We start from the raw sequence: 26,528 nt of genomic DNA, 5'->3' as shown, positions 1-26,528 counted from the left end.
CACTCACACACGCACTCACACGTACACCCTGCCATTGCCACTCTAAACATCTAGAGAAGATAGAGTGTTGAGTTGGAAAATTGTTAGTAACTGTTTTCTTAGCTTGCTTCGGTTTGTTTTCCTTTTTTCTGGGTCCTTTTCTAGGCTTTCTTGGCCTGGGGGCAGAATTGAATAGTAGGTATGAATTTCAAGGTGACAGCTAAGCTTACTTGTCAACAGAAAGCAGTCACCAGGCCAACCACAGTCTTAATCTCATTTCATGCATCTTTGCCCTGAGGCAGAAATTTTCATTCATAATACAGAGGAACTGAATAGAGATTCAAACTTGCAGATATCTTAGAAATGTGAAAAGATGTCAAAGGGTGAATTTAGAAACCTATTGTGTATTGGGAAATGCTTTTTAATATTGGCAAATTTTTGGTTATTGGTTTTAAAGATTTTCCAGGGCTTCCCACAGCTGGTAGCCAACTTTGCCTGTACACAAATGTAAGAACACAAATTTAGGTGAGAGTGTGAAAAATAGATACATAAATAGCAGACACCTAGGGCAGTGGTTCTGGGTGGGAGTTGTGAGTTTTGCTCCCCTCAGGAGATATTTGGCAATGTCTAGAGACATTCTGATTGTCACAACTCCAGCAGTTAGAGGCAGGAATACTGCTAAATATCTTACCATGCACAAAAATGTCGATGGTGCTGCTGTTGAGAAACCCTGATTTGATAGACAGGTGGACAGTAACACATATAAAACCTGGGAGGATAGAAGTCTTCGTTTTGGGGGATTTCTTTCTTTCTTTTTTTTTTTTTTAAAGATTTTAGTTATTTATTTGACAGAGACAGACACAGTGAGAGAGGGAACACAAGCAGTGGGAGTGAGAGAGGGAGAAGCAGGCTTCCTGCGGAGCATGGTGCCCGATGTGGGGCTCGATCCCAGGACCCTGGGATCATGACCTGAGCTGAAGGCAGACACTTAACGACTGAGCCACCCAGGTGCCCCTGGGGGATTTCTTTCAGAATGTAAAATTACTTAAGGAAACAAAATTCATTCCAGTTCTTTCTCCTATCAGCATATATTCAGCGTGGTGGGTTGGGCCATGTCACACGCATGCCCTTTCAAAGCCATAGCCAGGAAGCTTATCCATTCTTCCGAGCTGTTCCTTTGGATGTAGGGCCGTGCTGGGGGAGGCAAGCGTCAGAGGTGCAGAGGCCAGGGCCCCCCGCCAGGGAGGCAGCCTTGAGATAGGGCAGTGTTCTTGAATGTAATCTCTTTTCTGTAACTTTCTGCCTGTGCCCTCTTGATTCTGAAGTACTTCTGACATTATGCTAAAGGGTTAGTCTTTCATTTGCCTCTGTTCCACCCAGCTGGCCCGCCTCGTAGTGTGATGCGAAAATTGAGAAGACAAAGGAAGAATGCAGAAAGGGGTAAGACAGGTGGCGTGAGTGCACAATTGCACCTGATGTACAGATTATTTGCTTTATGATGTTTTAGATGATTTGTACTTAATGACAAATTTTTGTCACCTTTTGTATCTACAGCTGAGTTGTTTTCTGAATTTTTGGAGTATTTCCCTTATATTCCACTTTAGGTCTGTTTGTAATAAAAAAGTTGAGTCATCTGTGTACAGTAACCAACACTTGGTTATAGGTATGAAAATAAAATGGGCTTTATTTGACTGATAAAAAAAATTAAGAAGATATCACATAGTATAGTGACAGGGCTACAAGTTATAACTTGAAGATTTTAGAATTGTTTTGAAAAATGCAAACATTTTAAGCTTAACTGTTTTTCTGAGTTCCTAGTTGATGATATTGCTGTAAAGGAGCAATGTCACTTATGTCTGAAAGGGTAATATATGTGTGCTTTGTCTCTTTATCATTTAAGATAGATTTGACTGTATATAAATAGAAAAACCCCCAAAACTAAAGAGTTTCCACCATCAGGAGAACTCAAAATAACAATGACTTAAATAAGCTAGAGGTTTATTTCTTGGGCAAAAGAAGCCAGAAGTAGGCAGTCTAGGACTCGTATGACTGTTCCACAAACATTCATGCCCAGTCTCCCTACATCCTGTTCTGCCACCTTGGTATGAGGTCTTTTCGGGTAAGATAGGATGTTGAGCTCATCATCAATAAACTCTGACCTGGCCACCACAGATACAGACCAGACTGGGTCACATGCTCCTAGCTCAGGCATGTAAATGATGTAGCAAAGGCGAGCTAGCTATTACAGTGCTAAGGTAGGCACGTTGGATGTGCAGCAGACAACTCCATCCAGACTAGATACTACTTAGTCACGTGGTCGGTCATACGTGGTTTCAGGGGAGTCTGGGGAGATTGTCTTGGATGGGAGACAATGGACCCAGCAAAAAAAAAAAAAAAAGAAGAAGAATTCTTGTTACCAAAGACTGAGAGCCAACTAGCTGGACTTTGAAACAATACTTGGTGAAAGTATTAGCGATACATAGTGACCATATAACCTTGTCAAGGCTCTCAGGTTATAAAAATAAAATGTTGTTCTATGGTAATTAATTATTGGTTGGACACTGTTTTGCTTTTCTTTTTTTAAAGTATTTCTTTGGCTTCATCCACACCCCCTCCTCTCTTTCCAAAAGCAGAACTAATCATTCTCTCTTTTCTCCTTACAGGACTTTCCATGATATTTCTGATGATCTGAAATCTTCAGTAAACTGACATGGTTTGCAACAGAGTGATTTCTGTAGGAGGTTCAGTCTTGATAGTGAGTTCAGCCCAGCTGTGGCCTTCTGTCCTTTCATCTGTGCCTAGCAAACAGAGCCCAGGAAAGAAGCAGAACCCTCCTGGCCTTCCAAACAGAATGCCTGGACAAGAGAGAACTTGCTGTGGGTTGCTTTGCCTTTTAAAGCACAGCTTTAGAGCTCAGAATTGTGGTTTGCTCACTTACCTGTTGCTAAGATGGCTTGAAAAGTTTCAGTTTATACACTGGTACCATGGCTCGAAATTTCCCACTTTTGGTTATCTATATTATTATAATATGTATTTATAAAGTTATTTTAAGAGTCCTGAACTACCTGCTGTTAAAAGTATTTGCCATGTAATTTTCTCCTGGTTTAAGAAATCTGTTCTTAAACTTTTTTATGACCGTCACTTTTTAATGAAGAGGGTTTTTCACTTTTGAATATGTAGTTGTTTGAGCAGGAAAAGGAAGCCTTCTACCCTTCTACCCTTCTACCTACTCCCCTCTATAAGGGTAAGGCGGGGTGGCTTATTTCAAGGTCACCTAGGTGTGTGTTGCAACCACAGGAGACACAGAGAAACAAGCTCTTCCTGCCCTTTCTCCTCCCTCCATCTGCCATTACACTATTGCCAAATTCTTAAAACTTGGTTGACCACTTTGAAGCAACATACTTACTAAGCTGCTGTTAATGGTACCAATATGACAGAATTCATGTTGTGGTTCAGTTTTTCTTTCCAAATGCTTTAAGTGAAAAATCTCAGGAGTAACAGTTCTCTGAGTTGTTAAATGGATCCCTGTTTACTTACTTGGAATTCTGCCAATTAGTTACTTATTAGCAGTAGAATGTTACAGTTAGGTAGTATTTTTCCATCACTTAGCAGAGTGCGTTGCACGTAAGACTCTAGATGAAGGCGTGTTGAATTATGACTTTTTAAGTCTCCCAGACATCGCAATAACCAGCATAGTGCTTTGCATTTTACAAAGTCATTTTGCACGTATTCTTCCACTATCACTTCCCGGCAGCTTTCATACAGCTTTATGGTATTTTATAACACTTTCATACAGATGGGAAAACTAAGGTTCAGAAAAGTTTAGTAAGATTTTTACCTCAAATTTTTCTGACTTCACAGTCTGCCAACTCTGCTCTGCTGTAGCCTTTCTTCTAATTCCTTATGCAGTTTCCCCAGCACTTGTCCTGCAGTTAATGACAGGCTGGGACTAGAACCCAGCTCTTAGCTTGGTGTCCTTCCCACGGTAGAAAACAATCATCAGGCTCTTTCTCCATCCCCAGGGGAATATGGAGGAGAAAGCGTTCCTGAATATCAAAGACTTCCCTTTGGAAAACATTTAAAAGTAGAAATCCTTCTTTTTCTAAACCATTGTCTCACTGAGAAGCATAGTCTGTGATAATTAGCTTAAATTCATTCTGATATTACTTAAGAAATTAACTCCCTTTGGGAAAGAGGCTACTGTGAGGGTTTTGACTGTTCATACAGTAGACTGCATGCAGATCTCTTGTTTTTACTGTTCTTCTACAGTTATTATCTGATATTACATCAACTGTTCCATTTGGCCGCTAACCGACTCCTTTTTGGTCATTCGTTCAGTAACACATTCATTGAGAGTTGGCCCTCTCTGGTTTCCACGCCAACCGCTGTCCGGGGTGCTGTAGGGGATGGCTCCTGGGAAGGCCTTCTCCCACCGTAAATCTTAGCCAGATCATGTGCTTGCTAAAATTATGAATTTTGCAGTAAAAGGGTTAAAAAAGAAATCAGGTTTGTTTTTGTTAATTGTATACTGATAAGTTTATAGCTGTAATTGGCACATATTCATAAGCGGCAAGTGTTAGACACAGTTTAGTGTGCATAAACAAATTATGTTCCTCCAGAGTGTTTTTAGCTGAATAAAGTGATACTGCAAAAGACTAAACTCCAGCTAATGTATGGCTGTTGCCGGTCATAATTATTAGTATAAATACCAGGTTCTTTAGAAAAGAACTTGGAGCCCTAAGAGAATAGTTTGGAGCTCCCAAAATGGGCAGTGATGTAATATCACCTAAAAAATCAGTCCTACACACGGTCCTCATGAGGAGACTGGAACTGCGCTGGTACTTCAGCAACCGCAGAAGGACTCCGAAGGCCAGCCAGCTGGGGGAGGAGCCCTCGACCAGAGAAACCTATCCCCTCAGACAGTGAAGAGGCTTTACAGATTTTCACAGGGCACAGAGCTCACGTGGCATGAAAAGCAAGGAGTCTCAAGCTCAGGTCTCAAAATGGCTTGCCCCCAGATTCTCAGGATTTGTCCCAGAAAGAGTACATTTCCTAGGAACAGACAGTGCATGGATGAAGTAGCTTCAGTAAAAATGGATGCAGAAAGCCTATCACAAGTCTTATAATTTTATAGCTTTATTAAAGATTAGTTTTAAGTTCACATTCACTATTTCAGTTGTAAACCGAATGGGGGAATGAGAAAAGATAAAAGTCTCCACACAGATGTGCTCCTCTCTCTTCCAAGAATAAGGTATAGCATTTTTAGCATAAACACCATGTCCTATAAATCCTTCTTCAGTTCCAAAATTACTTTCACATTCTGTGTTTCTGGAAGTGATCTGTCACACTGCCTGAGATACAACTCTTATTTATGTTTAAACTTGTGAGGATTCCTACCACTCTCTTCCATTAGAGGTAGTTAGCTGGTAGAATTTTCCTGTGACTTGTGAGACTGGTGTAGATTGACTCTTGACAAAGAGGATTACCCAGGAAGTGTTCTGAAGGCCTGCTGTATTTAAACAAACTCAGAGCCTTGGAAACAGCAGCTGTTTATTCCAGTTAAAGGGCTGCTAAAAGGCTTGCAGATGAGGTCCTCTGGCTAACCTTGGTCTTAAATACCCATTGTGACCTTACTCATACCCCTAGTTCCCACACTGGTTGTATCTAGTGCTTTAGGATGTGTCCCTACTGGGCAAGAAATACTCAGAAATTCAGGCCATGAAGGGTTAGATTAGAGCAAAAGAATTTTAGGTGAGCTATCCAGGGCTCTCAACGTCAGGGTTTGTAGGAAAAACCCCTTCAGAACTTCCCATACTCTAGTCCTGACTGGCAGTTTCCTGTAGGGGTCTTCTAAGACCCTTACAAGAGTATTACACTAGGCATTTCATATTGGAGATAGTCTCTGGCAATATACTTCTAAGTGTTAGTTCCAGCTGAGAGCAACTTTTTTTTTTTAGTTTTTGTCCTTACACATTTGCCATCAAAATATATTCATTTCATTAATTTATTAAGGACCTGCAAAAAATGTGCTACCTGAAACCACTGAGCAGTTATTTTTTTGATAGTTTAAAAATAAGAGAATTGTAAATCAAGATGATCTGTCTACTAGTCATAGAAATTCTGTGCTAGAATGGGCCTTACATATAATTAGGCGATCCTGTCATTTTCTAGGGGAGAAAATAAATCCATAGATTAAAGTGGCTTTTCTACCACACAGAGAGTCAGTTAGTAACAGAATTCTGAGTAGAATACAGTTGTTTTTTTTCCCTTAGCCCACTGTTCTGTGTCTCTTCCCTTTCCCTTATAGTTGAGCAGCTTTTGGAAAAATGTGTTCCTTATAGCAGTAGTTTCAAGAGATGTTATTAGATGTTATAAGAGACAAAAGTGGGCATGGGGGGAGGGGACTCCATGGTCAGTTAAAATTGAGGAATGCTGAGTTTGTTTCCTTTCCGTAGGACTTCTAAGAGTTTTTAGCGTGCTGTTATATATTGTGAACTTATGAGGGGACAGATTGTGTTTACTACACTTATTTGACCTTAAACTGCACTCCCCTCCCCCGCCCTCCCATCCTTTTAGCAGAGCTTCTCCAAGGACTACTAGTCCTTTGGGAAACATGGCTCTCGAGTAAGTTTACAGCTCTTTTAGGAGACATCCTTAATGGAAATTCTGAATGGTAAATCTGTTACCATAGTACCACATAAACTATAATAAATCTCAAAGTTTAGTGAGATACCAGAAAGAGAACCTATTTGCCATTCAGAGCTATACGTCAAGTATAGAGATTCTTTTCCACCTATGGTGTGTAAAATCAGTATTTGTGTTTAGTTTTGCAAGTTTTTCAAGGATCTAGTAATGTGCAGATACAGTGATGATATATTGATATTACATTTTTATAATGCTTTTGTATGTCACTTTATAGTTTTCAGACTGCTTTCTTAACAACCCTGTGAGATAGGCGGGTGTTAAGTATTATTGAATGAGGCACTGGAGGCTCAGAAAGGTTTTTTGTGAATTTTCCCTTAAGTTTATACCATAAAATGATGGAGCCAGAATTCAGTGGCAGAACTTCTGACTCCAAGTCCAGAGTTCTTTACTCCATACCTGGTTTCTTATTTTTCTTCTGGCTTTATAGCTTACAATGAAAGGTGTGGAAATGAATCTTAAAGTAACATCATTTTGGCTATTACCAAATCCTATTTCTTTTTTATTGCAGTGACCCAGAAGGTGTAACTCTCATTATAGCTGTCCCCAAGAAAACCCTTCTTCTGTCTTTTGCAGTGCCACTTGTTTGGGTGACTAGAGTATATTTCAAATACCATTTGATTCGGAAACCAAGCGTGGATATATAGTTGTAACTGCTTATGTAACTTTTGGAAAAGATATCCTCTGCATTCTCAGGCAAAGTAGAGATGGTTTGAAAGCAAAAAAGTTTATTCAAATACAACAGTACATATTCTTCATTCTCACACAGATGCTACTTCTTAGCTTTAACTTGGGCTTTGACAAACTTCTAATGTAACCTCTTTGTAAATGTGAAATATTTATATTTTGAAATAAAATTACTAGTGTTGAATGAATCAGATGGTAAACTTAGTCTCATTTCTGTGGAGAAATTTGATCTTCAGTGGGGTGAAACTTCCGCGAATACATCCGTCTCCTAGGCCTTACGTATTTTCCTTTGGCATCAATGCCTACACTGAATTTTTATGTAATATGGGCAGCTTGCATAAGAGAAGAAGATATGTCTGGAGAGGGAATGTGGGTACCTGAAAGAGGTGAAAGGGTCCAAGGCTGAGGCTAGAGCCCTCAGTGCACAGGGAAAGGTGGCCTTGTGGTAGACAAGGAATTGGTAAGGTGAGTGGCTGGGGAGTAAGAATCTGGGGCAGAGAAAGTTGGTTAAAGGAACTGCACATTTTGAACGAAGAAAACAAGCCTACCTTATGGCTATCTTCAATAGCAAAGATATCTGTGCAGCCCTGGCAGACGGAGCTGAACCCCTAAGTGGGAGTGCTGTGAAGCACATTTCAACAGTGCTTGGGAAAGAGCCTCTGACACCTGGAGTTGGTGGTGTTCAGCTCATCAATCTGACATGGAGGGAGAAATAATCCTGGCAAAAGTGAAAGGGTGGACTCGCCAGCCTCAGATTCTTCTCTACTCTGCTGGTTGCTTACTGGCAGATATGTTCACAAATATTTCTCCATGCTTCTCAGTCTATTGCTAAAGCCGACGACCCCCTCACAGGGGTTTCTGACAACCTCCTTTGGGCTTTGCTTCTGAACTCCTGGGGAAAGGGGTGTTCAGCTCTCCCTCCCATCTGATCAGTTTCGGGCTCCCTGATTCCTTTTAGTGAGTTTAGTCAGAAATCTACACTAACGATCTTTTCAGTCAATAGAACAGCCTTTAGGAAATTGCTCTGTGCTAGGCCCTAGGGGAAAAGTAATTCTCAAAAGTAGTTTTAGGCACGCCTGGGTGGCTCAGTGGGTTAGGAAGCTGACTCTTGATTTCAACTTGGGTCTTGATCTTAGGGTCATGAGTTCATGCCCCCCTTGGGCTCCACGCTGGGCGTGGAGCCTACTTAAGAAAATAGTTTTAAAATGTAATAGTGTTGAACAGTAGGTGAAGCTTTTCCATATGCTCTAATTTCCTTTTGAAGAGTAATTTTGAACAGTAGCCTGAAAGATACCCAAATCATTGCCTCCTTGCCAAGTACTCAGGTACTCCTTAAGGCTGCATTATCAAATGTTTCATTCTCAATCCAGCCCAAATTGTGACAATGAGAGGGTCAGAAGAGGAGCCAAGGGGAAGTGGGACCTTCAGGAAAGCTCCAGAAAGACGCTTTACCGGCAAAATTCCTGTCTCAGGGTAAAAGACGCTTCCTACAGACTTGACTGTGATTCTGCTCCACCAGTTAGCTCAGCTTCTAGAAATCCTCGTGGGAATTCGGAGTTAAGCCGAGTCACCTACCAGGAGGACGAAAAGCTTTGCTAGAGATAGTTGTCCTCTTCCCGGTGGGAGGCCCGCAGGTGTCTGGCTTGATCCGTCCTGGCAGGGGCGAGTCAGAGCAGGACAGACCCAGCCGGGCTGCAGGGCAGACCCTAGACCCGAGCGCGTGGGGGCGTGGCTGCCAGGGGGCGTGGCTCTGCTGGGGGCGGGGCCTCGGGCGGCGCGGTAGCATTGCCGCCGCCGCGGGCGTGCTGGCTGGCGGGCGGCGGGCCCGCAGTGGCGCGGTGTCCCGGCTGCGCGACGGGCCGAGGGCCATGGCCGCCTCTTCGGGCCCGGCAGGCGTCGGCGGCGCCGGCCCGTCGGGCTTCGCCTTCGACTCGGGACTGGAGATCAAAACTCGTTCGGTGGAGCAGACGCTGCTCCCGCTGGTCTCTCAGGTAAAGTGGCGCCCGGCGCGGCCCCTCGTCTCCCTCCAGCCGCGGCCCGCGATGGCGGCGGCCGCTCGCACGGCCCGGGGCCGGGTCGGGCCCGGCGGGAGGCAGCCGCTGCCCCCCATTCTCAGCAGGACTGCGGCGTCGGGTCGGGCCGCCTGTCTGAGGCTGGGGGACCGGCCTCGGCTGCGGCTGCGGCGTTTGGTCTGGACCATCCGAAATCCGGCGGCGAGGCCGAGTGGGCTGCGCGGCGGGGGAGGCAGGGGGCGGGGAGCCCAGTGCGGCCCCGAGAGGCCGGCAGGCAGGTGCGCCGCCCGGCCTGCCCCGCGCGACCCGCCTCGGGCTGTGGCTTCGGCGGCCCCCGGCCCAGCGAGGGGCCCCGCGCGGGCTCCCCCGAGGCAGAGAGGACCCTGCGGGGGCCCACACGTTTGCATCCCCAGTCCACACCCCGACTGCTGGGCACTCCGGCCCGGGCATTCCTGCCGGCCTCCAAGTCCAGCGTGCTCTCCCCGAGGCCTTTGTCCCTGTCCCCTGCGCGTGTCTGCTCGCTGGGCTCCCATTCCCGCCCCCCCCGCCCCCCGGGCCACCCTGCCTGCCCCTGCCCCTTAACCTGCCGCTCACTTCAGGCGGCTTTGTCTGGCTTCGGAAGAGTGCAGCGAAGCACTGTCTGATAGTTAATCCGGATACACATCTTTTTGCCAAATCCCGTCTGGGATGTATGCTTTATTGTATTTGTTGGTCGTAACAGAAGTCTGGAATCAGCTAATTGACGCGCCGAGTTTTACAGAAGTTTTTGTTACTGTGAGCCGAGTTATACGCAGCCTGAGGGCTAGAATTCCTCACCTCGATCTGTTGTAATGTGCCAAGCACTGTGGGGAGTGAAGAATTCTGTGCCTTCGGGAGCGCGTTGGCGATGTGTGATTCACAACTAGATTGTAATGTCTTTGTGACTCACGCTAGTACTGCCAAGACTTTAGAGGTAGAAGGAATCTTAAAGTTTATCTGACTCTAAATTAAAAAATTCTTTCTTACAGCATCCTTACACCTGGTCACCAGTCTCCTGCTTAAACATGTTCAGTGATGGGGAGCCTGTAGCTCTTCCGTAGAATTTTAAATGCTGTCTCTTCTCCATCCCAGCCCTGCAAATATTTGAAAATAGCAGTCACACATGTCCCTAGATTCCTGTTATGCTGATTAAATAAACAGCTTTTTTTTTTTTTTTTTTAACCTGTGCTTACTTTAGCTTGGCTAACAGAACAGTGAATGAATACACCTGACACACCTCCCCCCCTTCCCTTCCATGTCTGAGAGAGGCACTGACCAGAGAGAAGGAGTGCTAGGATCGGTTAATAATGTCTCCCACCATGGGGTGCCTGGGTGGCTCAGTTGGTTAAGCGACTGCCTTCGGCTCAGGTCATGATCCTGGAGTCCCAGGATGGAGTCCCCCATAGGGCTCCCTGCTCAGCGGGGAGTCTGCTTCTCCCTCTGACCCTCCCCCCTCTCGTGCTTTCTCTCTCTCATTCTCTCTCTCAAATAAATAAATAAAATCTTTAAAAAAAAAAAAAATAATTTTTTATTTTTAGAATTACTTTTTGTTTTTTTTTAATGTACGACCAATACAACCACAACCCAAAATGAGAAATACTGGAGTAGATTTAAGAGTGATAAGAGAGTGGTGGAGTTCAACCTGACAGTATTTTATCTGTTTATTTAACAATATGTGTGTTGCTTACTATATGTTAGGTAATGGTTTAAGCACTTTATAAATATTAACTGCTTTCATTCTCGTAACAATCTTATGAGGTAGATATGTGTTTATTCTCATTCTATGGAAGAGGAAACTGAGGAATAGTGAGGTTAAGTAACTTATCCTGGGGCTTTGAACTGTAAATGTCAAATTGGCATTTGAACCCAGGCATTCTGGTTCCAGATTCTGTGCTTAGTTACACCATATGCTGTTTCTCTCTAGAGATTAGAAGCAGTGATGAGGTCAGCTAGTAGGTACAGAGAAGGGAGTCCACAGTGGAAAAGCAAGGTGGAAAGTAGTTGTAATCTGGAGAAATGGTAACTTTTCACAGTATCACTGCTAAAAATGTATCAGTCCTACAGCTCTGCTTTGTGTAATTCTGGGATAAAAGAGGGTGGAGTGGAGGAGGAAATGTGTGAATCTGTGAGTCCTGTGAATTGCTGCTTAGAGTTAACTAGAGGTCAGTGCTAAAGGGGGAAAAATGCCAGTTTTTTTTTTTTTCTTCCTTATTAAAGATTCATTCAGGGTCATAGCCGAGGTTCTGCATCCCACATGTTATGTATCCACAGCTGTATCTTTAGTACAGTATCATAACTGACATTCCTAATGATTGACTGTACTCAACAAGTAACAGTTGACTTTGCTTAGAATCAAGAAATGAATAAAGCATGGCCAGAACACTGTTAACAAAGCAGGAAAGTGTGCAGTACAATTTAGAGTGATTTTTAAGTTTCAGTGACTATTAGCTGATTAAAACTTCACCTTTCTAGAAAATTCATGTCCAGAAGTCTCATTTTTTTAAGGATGCTGCATTATTATCCAACTCATGTTTCACCATTTTATCACAAGAATATTTTAAGTGATCATTTATTGTGTACTTACTAGCTGCTGCTTGAGGAACTTGTAGTCAAGTTGGGAGACAGGACATACAAAAATTAACACATGCCAAGTGTCAAATGAATAACATCAATAGTAAATGCTCTAAGAGCTCAGAGAAGGCATGGATGAGTCAGGAACGATGCCGTAAAGAAGACAGGGTCTTGAGGTGAGCAAGTAAGACTAGCATCATAAAATTTATTGAGTTTTAAGCAGGTATCATCTAACCTCTTCTGACTCTGCAAGTAAAAAGTTCTGGGTTACTGGCCTTATTCTAAGAATGCATGGTTGAGTTAGTATTAGGCAAATGGGTATTGTTTTCTGCATTCATGTATTAGAAAAGATACATGTTCTTATCAGTAGATGCAGAAGAAGTATTCAATTAAGTCCAAATTATAACCATGATAAAAACACTTAGCAAACTAGTAATAAAAGAAAACTTCCTTAACCTGATAAAGAATATCTGCAGAAAACCTACAGTTAACATCATAGCAACAAGTCAAATTTAAAACAAACATTTCCTGGTGCGCCTGGGTGGCTCAGTCTGTTAGGTGTCTGGCTCTTGATTTTGGCTCAAGTCATGGTCTCGGGGTCTTGGGATGAAGCCCTGAGTCGGGCTCCATGTGCAGCAGGGAGTCTGCTTGAACTTCACTCTCTCCCTCTCCCTCTGCCCCTCTACCCTGTGCTCTTTTGTGCTCTTGCTCTCTCTCAAATAAATAAATAAATCTTAACAAAACAAAACAAAATATTTCCTTTAAAACCAGAAACAAGAGGAGGGATATGTGCTATTGCAGCTTTTATTCAACACTGTACTGAAAATCCTAACCAGTGCAATGAGACAAGAAGTGAAAGGTGTAAAGAGAGAAGGAAAAAATCAAAACTTTCGAGAGTCTACAGATAAATCATAAAAACTAGGTTTAGTGAGCTCACTGAATGTAGGATACTAAAGTCAACTGCATTTTTCTACATTAAAAAAAAACAAAAAGTAATTCTAAAAAAAATACCAGTTAGAATAAAAATTACAGCAGAAAATGAGGTTCTTAAGAGTATACGCATAGCAAAAGAGATGCCAAACTTTGTGAAAATAATTTTTTAAAATTTTTATGTTTTTTAAAGATTTTCTTTTTAAGTAATCTCTAATCCTACTTGGGGCTCAAATTCACAACCCCGAGATCAAGAGTCATATGCTCCACACACTGAGCCAGCTAGGCACCCCAAGAATTTTAAAAATTTATTGAAAGCCAAAGTAGATCTAGATAAATGGAGTGAAGTACTGTGTTTATGACTAGATTGACTCAATATTATAGACACATAAATTTAATACAATTCCAGTGAAAACTTCAACAGGATTTTTGAGTAGAATTTGATAAAAAGTAATTATAATTTCATATAATTATATGAAAGAGCAAAGAGCCAAGAATAGCCAGAAGAGAAACAAAGTGGGAAGATTTCAAGGCATTATAAAGCTATCATAATTAAGGCAATAGACCAGTGAAAGGGAACAGAGAACCTAGAAACAGGTCCACACATATGTGGAAACTTGATAAATCACAGAATTGGCACTGCTGGTTAGTGGGGAAAGGAAAAACTTAAAAAATGGGGCTAAAACAATTGTTATCTAATAGTAACATATGAAATTGGATCCTTGTCTCACACGATATACAAAAATCAATTCCAGATAGATTAAGGACATCGATATGAAAGTGAAAACGTGTGACACTTTTAGGGAAAAAAACCCCAAAAAACTGGGCAATATCTTCACTACCTCATGGTGGGAAGTGATTTTTTAATATACCAGAAGTAAAAATTCTGAACAAAGATTGATAAATTTGACTCCATTAGAATGAAGAATGTCTTCTTATCAAAATTGAAAGGATAAGCCATAAAGTGGAAGAATATGATTGCAACACAAATCACCAATAAATGATTGGTAGTACCCAGAATAAAGGACTGCAATGAATCGAAAATAAAAAGATTACCTATTAAAGATTGGTAAAAATAAATAGTCATCTCATGTAATAGGAAACAGATGGCTAAAAGAAACGTAAAAGATATTCAATTTTATGAGAAATTAGTGGAGTACAAATTAAAACCACAATGAGAACAAGTATTGGTGAGGAATGTGGAGCCAATGGGAATGTCAAGAGTAAACCACTTTGGAAAACAGTTTGATGTAATCTAAAGTTGAAGGTGGGAATTACCTATGGCCCAGCAATTCTACTCCAAAATCCATACCCTCTCTCTAAAGTCCTGCATGTGTATTAGAGACATGGATTGAAATGTTGATTTTTTTTTTACTTCTAATGGCCCCAAACTGGAAACTACCTAAATCTACCTAAATGTCTTTTAACAGTAGGATGTTTAAATAAATTGTGTTATGTTCATACAGTGAGATACTGTGCAGCAGTGAAATAATTGAACTACAGTTATAATTATCAGTATGGATGAATCTCAAAAACATAATGTTGAGTGAAAAAAAATTAAAGGCTCAAAAGCAGGCAAAATGAAACCATGTATCATTTAGGGATATAACATCTGTGCAGTAATAATAAGGAATAATAATAAGGAAGTGATGAGCACAAAATCAGGACAGTGGTTTCTTTTGGGGAGAGGGAGGTGGGTGATGTGGAAAGGTAGGGGTCCACAAGGCATGTGGGCTGTCGGAGGTACTGGTAATGTTCTCTTAAGGTTGGTGCTGGGTGCGTAGGTCTTCCGTTTCTTTATACTGTGCATATATATGTTATATATACTCATTTGTTTTATATTTTCTCATTCAGACAGTTGTTTAAAATGCCCTGGATTAGATCCAAAACACATTTTCTGCACCTTCCTTAATAATCATTTTGTTTTTGGGGCACCTGGGTGGCTTAGTCGGTTAAGCATCTGTCCTCTGCTCAGGTCATGATCCCAGGGTCCTGGGATTGAACCCCACATCGGGCTCCCTGCTCAGTGGGGAGTCTCCTTCTCCCTCTGTCCCTCCCCCCTGTTTGTGCTCTCTCTCTCAAAAAAATAAAAATATAAAAAAAAAGCCCATCTTAAAAAAAATAATCATTTTATTCTTCCTGTCAAAACGCCCACTCCCAGTCTTAAACTGTTTTTATCCAAGGAAGGGAAGAGGGATGTCTGCCACGTACCCCACCCTAGTGTGGAATGTTATTCTACCACCCACTAGTCTTTTCCTGTCTGTGATAGATTTACTTCATTCACCATTGTACAGACCCCTCACATTTCTAAGGTAGCTCACCTTGTCTTTCTGTTTCTCTCTGTATTGTCCTGTAGGCTTTTCAGGATCCTTGTCTCATTAATTGAAGATGAATAGAGAATGTATGGGGCCCTCTTTGCTAATTTATGTATGTGAATATATGTGTTTTTTTACTTGCAAACATAAAACACATAAAATAAGTGAAAGTGTCCTTTTTTTCTGATTCTTTTAAAACACCTCCCATGATTTGGTATGTTTTCTTCCATACTGGTTTCTATAGCTGATTAGCTTTTTTTTTTTTTTTTTTTTTTTAATAGCTCTATGCCCAACGTGGGGCTTGAACTCACGACCCTGACAGGATCAAGAGCCACATGCTTTACCAACTGAGCCAGCCAGGCACCTCTAATTTTTATATCTAATTATTTTGAGAACTCACTGATGAGTTTAAGCCCAGAGACAAATTTCTCTGTACTGGGCTGGCTCCCTTAATTTTTTATTAAGCCATTGTTCATTTATCTGGGCTACTAGCATTTTTTTTTCTTCCTGGTCTTCACTTGCTTTCTTGCTTCCCCACAAAATAAGTAAGTAAACTAAGAAAGTCCATTTCAATGAAGAGATTACTGTGAGCTATTCTAGAAAATAAGAATAACATCACAAACATGAGGAAAGAAGATTCTAGAAATGTAAACTGTAATATCTAACAATTATGTAATGTTTACTATATACCAGACACTATTCTAAATACTTTATTTAATTTACTAATGTATTCCCCACAATGACCCTGTGAAATGGGTACTATTATTATTCGTGTTTTTACAAATGAGAACATGGAGTTACGGAAAGGTTAGATGACCTTTGTCATTTTCACATGACAGAGCCAGAATTCAAACCCAGGCAAAATAAGCCAGAGTTCATTCTCTTAACTGCTAGGATATACTTTGTTGGAGATTGTTACTTCTTGATACCCTTTGTCAGAAGGTATCAGATAAGCCCTACTTCTTACTAGAAGGTATCAAATAAGGTATCAAATAAGCCCTAGTTCTTATTCTTTTATTCCACAGCAGAATTCTTCAATATATCAGATGCTTTCTTCCTCATAGGATGCCTTTCTGCCCTCCTTTCTCCAGTTCATTCAGGCATACTCTAGACTCGGGTCAGGGCGTCTTCAGGTTGTGTCTCCCAATTTAATATGCCTCCTATTTTTGTAGAATAATAACTAAAATTTTATTTGGCACATATAATTTACAAGGCACTCTCATCAACTGTCTTTTCCCTGATCTTTAGCATAATCCTGGGAGGAAAGAAGCAGTGTAATTACTAACAGTGTAGGCAACTTACTCCCTTTGTGACCTTGGGCAAATTCTTTACCTCTTCAAAGTTCAGGTCTTTATCTGTAAGTTGAGGGTAATAATAGTATCTGCCTCATAGAGATGTAAGCATTAAATGAATTAATTTGCATAAAACACATGCGATAGTGCCTGAGTGTTAAATGCTATCTAGTCTTATTTTTCACATGAAGTTTGATCTCAATTTTGTAAAACTGTATTTAGGTATGTATAAAACACGATTGAGAAAAATTATGGCAAAATCCTCATGGGGTTGTGTGATGATGAATAATTTTTATTTCTTTAGTCTTTCCTATATTTCCTTTTTTTTTTTTTTTTTAAGATTTTATTTATTTGGCAGAGAGAGTGAGAGAACACAAGCAAGGGGAGCAGCAGAGGGAGAGAGAAAAGCAGGCTCCCCACTGAGCAGGGAGCCCAAGGTGGGGCTCAATCCCAGCACCCTGAAATCATGACCTGAGCCGAAGGCAGAGGCTTAACTGACTGAGCCACCCAGGCACCCCATTTCCCATTTTTTAAAAATAATCAACATGTATAACTTTTTGAGCCTCCCTTTTAAAAAGTTTAAGAATAATTTAAGGATATAAATCGACCTTTTAATAAGGAATTTTATAAATTGATTTGACTCCTGTATATGTCAGTTTCAAATGTATACCTGTATTGGGATTAAACATTTTCTAGGCTGCTTCGAGTAAAAGGAAGACAGCCACACCTAATTATGCACTAGGGAGGATGCTTGTAATGAAACAAAATGTGTGTTTCAGAACTGAACAATAGTTGGCATTTTAGTCTAATTGCTGATCTTTTCTATATAATTGAAAATTTAAAGCTTTTGGTAATAAACACAACTTAAACTCCTTTTCACTCTAGAGTTTCTTCCAAGTTAATTGTTTGGAATAGTCAATGGTGATTAAGTCTTCTGTTCTCCAGGTGGTACAAAGAGTTCCTTAGGGTCTATCTGGTGTGGGGAAGGATCAAAGGCTCCTAAGGACTACACACAGACACACAGACACACACACGTACACACAGAATAAGTGGATTCAGTAAAGTTGCCAGTTAAAAAATCAACATAAAGAAATCAGTTGTGTTTCTATACACTGACAACAAAATATTTGAAAAAGAAATAAAACAATCTCACCATAGCATCAAAAACAATACTTAAAAAATATATTTAATCAAGGAGGTGAAAGATCTGTACACTGAAAACTGTAAGACTTTGATAAAAGAAATTGAAGAAGACACAAATGAGTGGAAAGATAGCCCATGTTCATGGATCTGAATTAAAATGTCCATAACACCTAAAGCCATCTAGAGATTCAGTGCAATCCCCTATCATAATTCCAAAGGCATTTTTTTCCCTACAGAAATAGAAAAACAATCCTAAAATTTGTACAGAAGCACAAAAGACTCCAACTAGCTAAAATAGTCTTGGGAAAGGAGAAGAAAGCTAGAGGCAACACACTTCCTGACTTCAAATCATACTACAAAGCTGTAGTAATTAAATAGTATGGCACCAACATAAAAACAGACACATAGTCCAATGAAACAGAATCAAGAGGCCAGAAATAAATCCATACATATATGGTAAACTAATATTTGACAAGGGAGCCAAGAATAACCAATGGTAAAGGATAATTTCTTCAATAAGTGGTGTTGGAAAAACTGAATCATCGCATGCAAAAGAATGAAACTGGACCCCTATCCAGTAAATGGACCAATGACTTAAATGTAAGACTTGAAACTATAAAACTCCTAGAAGAAAAGAGGGAAAAATCTCCTTGACATTGGTCTTGGCAGTGATTTTTGGATATGGCACCAAGAATACAAGTAACAAAAGCAAAAATAAGCAAGTGGGACTACATCAAACTGAAAAGCTTCTGCAAGGAAAAGAAGCAATCAACAAAGTGAAAAGACAGCCTACAGAATGGAATAAAATATTTGAAACCATCTATCTGATAAGAGGTTAGCATTTAAAATATAATATATATATGGAGCTCATACCACTCCATAGCAAGAAAAAAATCTGACTTAAAAATGGGCAGAGGAGGGGCGCCTGGGTGGCTCAGTCGTTAAGGGCCTGCCTTCGGCTCAGGTCATGATCCCCAGGTCCTGGGATGGATGCTTAGTGGGGGCCTGCTCCCACTCCCCCTGCTTGTGTTCCCTCTCTCGCTGTCTCTCTCTCTGTCAAATAAATAAATAAAATCTTTTAAAAAAAAAATGGGCAGAGGAACTGAACGTTTGTTTGTTTGTTTATTGCAGAACTGCTTTTAATAACAAAAACTGGAAACAACCAAAATGCATATTAGTAGAGGAGTGAATCAATAAATTGTGACTGATTCATATAAAATAAATACACCAGATCTACATATATCAATGTAGCTCTCAAATTTATCAAACTTAACAACAACAAAAGCAAATCCAGAAAGATACAGTATAATACTATTTATCTGATACATATTGGAGTCACTTCAAACCCTGCCTCAGGGAAGAGTGTGAAGGGAATGAAAGGTAGTTCACTTTTATCTGTACATTTTAAAATCTAAAGCAAAACTAATAAAATCTCAACATTTTTAAAAAAGATTTATTAGAGTGGGAGTGGGGTGGGGGAGGGGCAGAGGGAGAGGGAGAGAGAGAGAGTCTTAAGCAGATTCTACGCTGCCTAACACAGGGCTTGATCTCATGACCCTGAGATCCCGACCTGAGCCCAAACCAGGAGTCAGATGCTCCACTGTCTGTGCCACCCAGGCACCCCTGAACAGACATTTTTTGAAAGAAGACACACAAATGGCCAATAGGTTTATGAAAATATGTCCAGCATCACTAGTCATCAAGGAAACTAGGTCAAAACCACAATGAGATATCAACTCATACCTCTTAGAATTGGATGTTATCAAAAAGACAAGAAAACAAGTGTTGGTGAGGATGTGGAGAAAAGGGAAGCCTTGTGCACTGTTAGAGGGAATGTAAATTGGTTCAGCCACTATGGAAAACAGTATGAGGGTTCCATAAAAAATTAAAAATAGGACTATCATATGACTCAGCAATCCCACTTTTGGGTATATATCCTAAGGAAATGAAATCGGGATCTTGAAGAGATATTTGCACTCCCATGTTCATTGCAGTATTATTCACAATAGCTAAGATATGGAAACAACCTCAGTGTCCTTCTATTGATAAATACATGGAGAAGATGTGGTATAAATATACAATGGAACATTATTCAGTCATGAGAAAGAAGGAAATCTTGCCATTTGCTACAACATAGATGGACCTTGAAAGGCATTATGCTAAGTGAAATAAATCAGACAGAGAAGGCAAATACCAAATGATCTCACTTATATGTGGAATTTACAAAAGCCAAACCCACAGAAACAGTCCAGTGGTGGTTGTGAGGGGCTATGTGGTGGGGAAAATAGGGAGATGCTGGTCAAAGGGTGCAAATTTCCAGTTATAAGATGAATAAGTTCTAGGGATCTGATGTACAGCATGGTGACTATATGTTAACAACTCGGTATTATATACTTAGAAGTTGTTAAAAGAGTAGATCTTAAATGTTCTTACCACCACCACAAAAAAAATTATGTGAGGTCGTAAAGGTGTTAACTAACTATTGTGGTCATCATTTGTAGTTTATTGTGGAATCATATGCAATGTATATGTGCATCAAATCATCACGTTGTACACCTTAAACTTACACAATGTTTTATGTAAGTTATATATCAGTAAAAATAAAGTATGGTCTCAGAGTCAAATTGTCTGACTGTGAATCTTGGCTTTACCTTTTAATAGCTGTGAGACCTTAAATAAGCATCTTTTAATGTCAGCTGCCTTCTCTGTAAAAAGGGGATAAAGTAGTGCCTACATGCTAAGATTATTGTGAAGATTAAATTAGATTATTTGTGCAAAAACACCTTTTTTTGTGCCTGCCACATAGAGATGTTAGTGTTATGCCAATGCACTCTGTTTCTTCTACCACACATTTAGGGGTCCTCTTGGACAACACCAGTCTAATCCATCAAACAATCCAGTTTATCCGTTTTCCTCCATCTTGACTATTGCTTCCTTATTTCAAGCCGGCATTTTTAAAAAAAGATTTTACTGATTTACTGATTTGAGAGCGAGAGAGAATGTGAAAGTATGAGCAGGAGGGAGAGAATCTCAAGCCAACTGCACACTGAGCATGGAGTCCAACGCAAAGCCCGATCTCACAACCCTGAGATCATGAACTGAGCCAAAACCAAGAGTCGGATGCTTAACCAACTGAGCCATCCATGTACTCCACGCTGGCATCATCTTTTACCTGGACTATTGCAATGGTTTCCTAACTGGTCTCCCTCCTTCTACTTTTGCCACTTTATCAATCCACTCTTCTCCCCAGAAGGGAGTATTCTTTAAAAAAAAAAAAAACATTTGAGATTGTATTAGTTATTTACTGCTGCAAAATAAGTTACCTCATACTTAATGGTTTAAAAACAACAAACATTTATTATTTTAGATTCTGTGTTTCAGGAGTTTGTGAGTGGCTTACCTGCCTGGTTTTAGACTACTCACGTGTCTGTAAGCAGTAGGCCTCAGACTCTTGCTCGCTCGCTGTTGGTCAGAGGCCTCCCTCAGTTCTTTGTCATGTCAGACTGCATCCGGCTGGTCAGGTGACTTCATGACATGGTAACTGGCTTCCCCTAGAGTGAATAATCTCAGAGAGAGAAAGATTGAAACCACAGTGTCTTTATGACCTGCCCATAAATGTAGCGTACCGTCACTTCTGCTTTATTAGAAGTGAATCACTAAGTTCAGCCCACACTCAAGGACAGGGGAACGAAGCTCCACCTCTTGAAGGAGGAATAGCAAAGAATTTGTGGACATATTTTAAAATCATCACACTCCACCCTCTGGCCACAGATCGTTTACTTTCTTCCCATTTGCAAACAACCTCCACCCCAGTCCTCCTAAAAGTCTCATTCCTCTATGGCATCAGCTGGAAATTCAAGATTTTGGCATCTAATTCTGATTCAGATGAGGCTTTTTGTGTGTGTAGTTCCTTAGATGTAGCTCCTTGAGTATAGTTCCATTTGATCTGAAAACTTGTGAACTACAGCGACAAATTATCTGCTCCCAAACACACAACTTATAGTGGTAGGACAGGCAGAGAATAATCATTATGGACATTTTTGTTAAAACAACAATAACACCCCCCAAAAAACCCAAACAAAACAAACAGAATAGGCATAGGATAACTGCCATATACTTCTGTTTGAAAATGGGAAACATAAGAATAGGAATCACTGGTTCACAGTATTCTGAAAGCTACCGAGACACGTGTTAGCAGTACCTTGACGAAGACCTGCGGTGTGGGAATGATTCTTCATGGCTCTTAGCACTGCTCTCGGAGCCATCCTCGCTCATGAGAGGTGGCTCATGTTGTAGCTGCATAGTTTCTCAGCCCGCTCCCTGCCTGTGGAAGCTTGGGGATTCAGAAGCCTCTCTTCATTTTGTACTGATCTGTCTCCTTCAGTCCAAGCTGGTAGCATTCCTCCTGACATAATTAGCTTTAAAATTTTGTGGGTCTCCTGCGAATCTTACTGGGCTCACTCAATTAGGCAAACCATACCCACAAGTCTCTTTATGATAAGCCCTGCTCTAACTTGGGCTTTTGCTGGGGCTCCTGAGGACTATACCTCTAAAACTTCTCAGGAGACCTGTTGTTTAAGTGAATGGATCTCTGGAACACCACCTTGAACACCATCTCTGAACGCCATCTGAGATCTTAACAAGATTTTATAGTCACACTCTTAGCTTCATCTTTAGACCGTGCTTTCCTGACAGTGCCCTAGATTTTGTTTTTGCTTGGAAGCCATTCTTAATCTTAGCATCATTTGCCTTCTGGAGGAGCAAGGAATTTTCAAACCCAGTAGGGCCTGGCTTCTTTTTATTTAAGAGTGTTCCCTTTAGCTTCTGTCTCACCTCTTATATTTTACGTTTTAAGCAAGAAACCAAGTGGCATCTTCAAAATCTGTCTTGAAATCTCCTTAGCTAGATCATCCAGTTCATTAGGTATATTCTGTAATTTACACATTCCTGGGGTGATTTTCTGCCATTACATAACAAAGATCCTTTTTTCTCCAGTTTCCAATAAGATTTTTCTCATTTTCCTTTAAGCCTTCACCCATAGCTTCTCAATGGTCACCATACTTCTATAAAGTTTATTCAGCACTCTCTAGCTTTTACTAACTCCTCAAAGTCCATTCAGCTTCCACGGCCTGATGTCAAAGCCACTCCCACATTTTGGGTTTTGTTACAGCATTGCCCCAGTTCCAGATACCAAAACATGTATTTGTTATCTATTAATACATAACAAATTACCCCAAATTTACAGCCTTAATACAATAAATATTTATCATCTCATAGTTTCTGTGGGTCAAGAATTCTGCAATGGTTTACCTGGTAGTTCTGGATTAAGGTCTTTTGTGAGATGGAAATCAGGATGTTGGCTGGACCCACGGTAATCTGAAGGCTTGACTGAGGCTGAAGAATTTGTTCCCATCTTCACTCTTGCTGTAGGCAGGAGGCTTCAGTTCTTCATTACCTTTTGGCCAGAGGCCTCAGTTTCTTCCCCTGTGAGTCTCTCCATAGAATTGCATGAGTATCCTCCAAGATATGGTAGCTGGTTTTCTCCCACAGTGGTTGATCTGAGATTGAGGAGTGGGAGAGATGGAAGTTACAATGTGTTTTATTACCTACTCTCAGAAGTATGCCATTGCTTCTATGTTATTCATTAGAAGTGAGTCACTAAGCTCAGTTCATACTTAAGGGGAGAAAAATGAGGCTCTACCTCTTAAAAGAAGAAATATCAAAGATCTTATGGACACATTTAAAAATAGCTACAGGGGCGCCTGGGTGGCTCAGTTGGTTAAGTGTTGAACTCTTGGTTTGGGCTCAGGTCATGAGATCAAGCCCTGCAACGGAGCTCTGCACTCAGTGCAGAATCTACTTGTCCCTCTCCCTCTGCTCCTCCCCCCCCCCAACTCTCTCTCTCTCCCAAATAAATAAATAAATACATACATACATAAATCACTACAGAGATCATATCACTTTCCTGCTTAGAAACCCTTCAGTGGCTTCCTGTCACACTTAGAATAAAATACAAACTCTTTACTCCAATTCACAGCCTTCCATGGCTGATCCCTGCCCACCTGCTGGATATTGGTTTATATTTGTCCTCTTGACCCTGTTCTTTGACCACTTCTGGCCTTACCTCATTTCTTGAACAGGACAGGCTCCCCTTCTCTCTCTCCCCATCTCTCCCTTTCCCCCTCTCTCTCCATATCCCTCTCCCTACCCCTCTCCCGCTCCCTATCTCTCTCCCTTTCTCTCTCTGTCTTTTAACAATTATATCTTCTCCCTAGAATGCTTTGTCTCCTGGTGTTTGCCAGCTTGGCTGCTTTATATCATTTATATCTTAGCTTAAATGGCATTTCCTCATAGAAGGAAGACCAACTAATCCGAAGTAGCTACACAAATACTTTCTACCACATTATCCTATTTTAATCTTTTGCATAGCATTTACATTAATTTTTTTTGTTTACCTATTTGCTTGATTATTGTGTCTCCCCTCCTCCCACTTGAATGAGAGTTTGGGCCTTTCTTTCTTGTACATTGCTTTTTCATCATTGCATATGATAGGTGTGCAATAAATATATTTCATATGATTGCATTATTGTTATCCTGTTAGACTATAAGCTGAATAGGGACGGAGTTGTGTTAGTCTTGTTCACTGATACATCTTTAGGAACTGGCATCTAGGAAATATTAAAAAATTTAAAAATAATATTATAGGTGAGGAAATTTGGAAAGATTAAGTAAATTTCCCTGGGTCATTTAGCTGGTAATGGCAGAGCCGAGGCTCAAACCCAGGCCTTCCTGATTCTAAATTATTAATACCATAACATAAAGTGCCTGGCACATAGTAGTTGCTCAAAGAACCATTCCCTTCCTCTTTTCTTAATTCTCTGTTCTGGTCTTTGTTAATGCACTTACATAAATCATTTCACAGTTATATTTAGTGGACATGTACTATTTAGGATCTGTATTTTTTATGTAACATTGCTTAAATATTTTTATATGTCAGTATAGTTCATGTACTAGTTCTCTAGGACATTTTGAAGACTTATATTTGTTTCAACAAGCTTAACTTGTCACCTTTTATATTTTATTTCAGGGCCTGGAATCAAGTGTTAAAACTCTTGGTATTTAATTTACTTTGGGTCTACAACAACACTCAGAGAAGTATAACACGTAGATTACAATGGTCATTTTAAAATGTTTGGCTAATTCAGTAAGCATGTGTGGCACGCTTACCCTTTTGTACGACCTATACACTGTGCTAGGCAGTGGAGTGAAATGCAAGGGGAACAAGGTGCTGTCTCTACTCTCACAGCAGCTCAAGCCGTATTAGAGGAAACTAGATCTCTAGTATGCAGTAAGAACTAAGAAGTATTTTGGTTTTCTGTGGGGTTTATTTGAATGTAATGATCCCTCCTTTTCTACTTTTCTCCTGTCTTTAAATTTGTTGAAATATCTGGAGGGCTTCTGGAACTATGTGTCCCAGATAACTGTCATCAGGTAAACTTGGAATTGTTATTAATGGAAACATTGTCCTAAGGAGGGATGCAGGATGGATGCTTTGCTGGTTGTCTCTGGGTTGAAGCATTAAAGCTGTAAATTTAGTCTTAGGCCAAAGACTGTTGCTATATGCTGGACCTAGTCTCATATGCTGGACTTAATTTTCTTAGCCTTTGTGATACAGCTTTAAAAGATATTGAGGGGCGCCTGGGTGGCTCAGTTGGTTAAGCCACTGCCTTCGGCTCAGGTCATGATCCTGGAGTCCCGGGATCGAGTCCCGCATCGGGCTCCCTGCTCAGCAGGGAGTCTGCTTCTCCCTCTGACCCTCCCCCTTCTCATGCTCTCTCTCTCTATCTCATTCTCTCTCTCAAATAAATAAACAAAATCTTTAAAAAAAATAAAAAATAAAAAATAAAAGATATTGAGATAGGGGCGCCTGGGTGGCTCAGATGGTTAAGCGTCTGCCTTCAGCTTAGGTCATGATCCTAGAGTCCTGGGATCGAGCCCTGCATGGGGCTCCCTGCTCGGCGGGGAGCCTGCTTCTCCCTCTCCCTCTACTACTCCCCCTGCTTGTGCTCTCTTGCACTCTGTCAAATAAATAAATAAAATCTTAAAAAAAAAAAAAGATATTGAGATAAATTTTAATCAAGTTGCTTTCATCTTTTATTTTTAGATTACCACGCTTATTAATCATAAAGATAATACCAAAAAGTCTGATAAAACTCTGCAAGCAATTCAGCGTGTAGGACAAGCCGTCAACTTGGCAGTTGGAAGATTTGTTAAAGTAGGGGAAGCTATAGCCAATGAAAACTGGGATTTGAAAGAAGAAATAAATATTGCCTGTATTGAAGCTAAACAAGCAGGTATGTGATATTGATATTAAAGCCTATTTATACCAGTTTTATTGCTTCGGATATGATGACAAGTTACTGTCTTATTTTGAGTAAAGATGTGTACTGTGCCTTAGCCCTGTGATTACAGATTCCTAGGACGTTAAAGGCCTGGATTAGCTTCCAGGAATATTGAACTTCTCTTGGCTCAAATCCTAAATCTGGCACATTGAATTCTTTCACTGGGTAGGGTAGTGTCTTCCGTTCTTGCCATTAACCATTGAAATGCCAGAGACATAGGAGAAGGTGAGGCATAGACTCTGCCCTTGAGGAGCGTATTAGTCTAATTGCCACCATGTAGAAAATGGAAATAAAATTAGCATGTTCGGGGTTGTAAGTTTGAGCCCCACGTTAGGTATAGAAATTACTTAAAAATAAAATCTTAAAAAAATTAGCATGTTCCTATACTCATAGCAGACAAATCATAGCGATTTCAAATTTTGTGATGTCCCACAATTTTCTATAGCTGGTGGCACAAAAGCCTGAGAGAACCTGGGG

The 26,528-nt window shown here is 40.6% G+C and overlaps 2 protein-coding genes across 6 annotated transcripts in view; both read left to right on the top strand.

Annotated features, from left to right (window-relative positions):
- The window catches only part of TMEM245 (transmembrane protein 245), a 99,619-nt gene extending 92,056 nt beyond the window's left edge, over positions 1–7,563 (top strand). For both annotated transcript variants that reach the window (XM_032418169.1, XM_032418167.1), the window contains one exon: positions 2,643–7,563. In XM_032418169.1, coding sequence (XP_032274060.1) covers positions 2,643–2,688 — 46 coding nt within the window. In that variant the 3' untranslated portion in view covers positions 2,689–7,563. The remainder of the gene's footprint in view (positions 1–2,642) is intronic.
- A 1,624-nt stretch (positions 7,564–9,187) lies between these two features.
- Positions 9,188–26,528, top strand: part of CTNNAL1 (catenin alpha like 1) — a 66,181-nt gene continuing 48,840 nt past the window's right edge. For all 4 annotated transcript variants that reach the window (XM_032418316.1, XM_032418314.1, XM_032418313.1 and 1 more), the window contains exons 1-2: positions 9,188–9,359; positions 25,814–26,003. In XM_032418316.1, coding sequence (XP_032274207.1) covers positions 9,237–9,359; positions 25,814–26,003 — 313 coding nt within the window. In that variant the 5' untranslated portion in view covers positions 9,188–9,236. The remainder of the gene's footprint in view (positions 9,360–25,813; positions 26,004–26,528) is intronic.

Source organism: Phoca vitulina, unplaced genomic scaffold, assembly GCF_004348235.1.
Source record: "Phoca vitulina isolate PV1807 unplaced genomic scaffold, GSC_HSeal_1.0 scaffold21, whole genome shotgun sequence".
NCBI classification, from domain to species: domain Eukaryota; kingdom Metazoa; phylum Chordata; class Mammalia; order Carnivora; family Phocidae; genus Phoca; species Phoca vitulina.
Note: the sequence above shows the minus strand (reverse complement) of the source record. Positions and strands in the feature narration are given on the sequence as shown.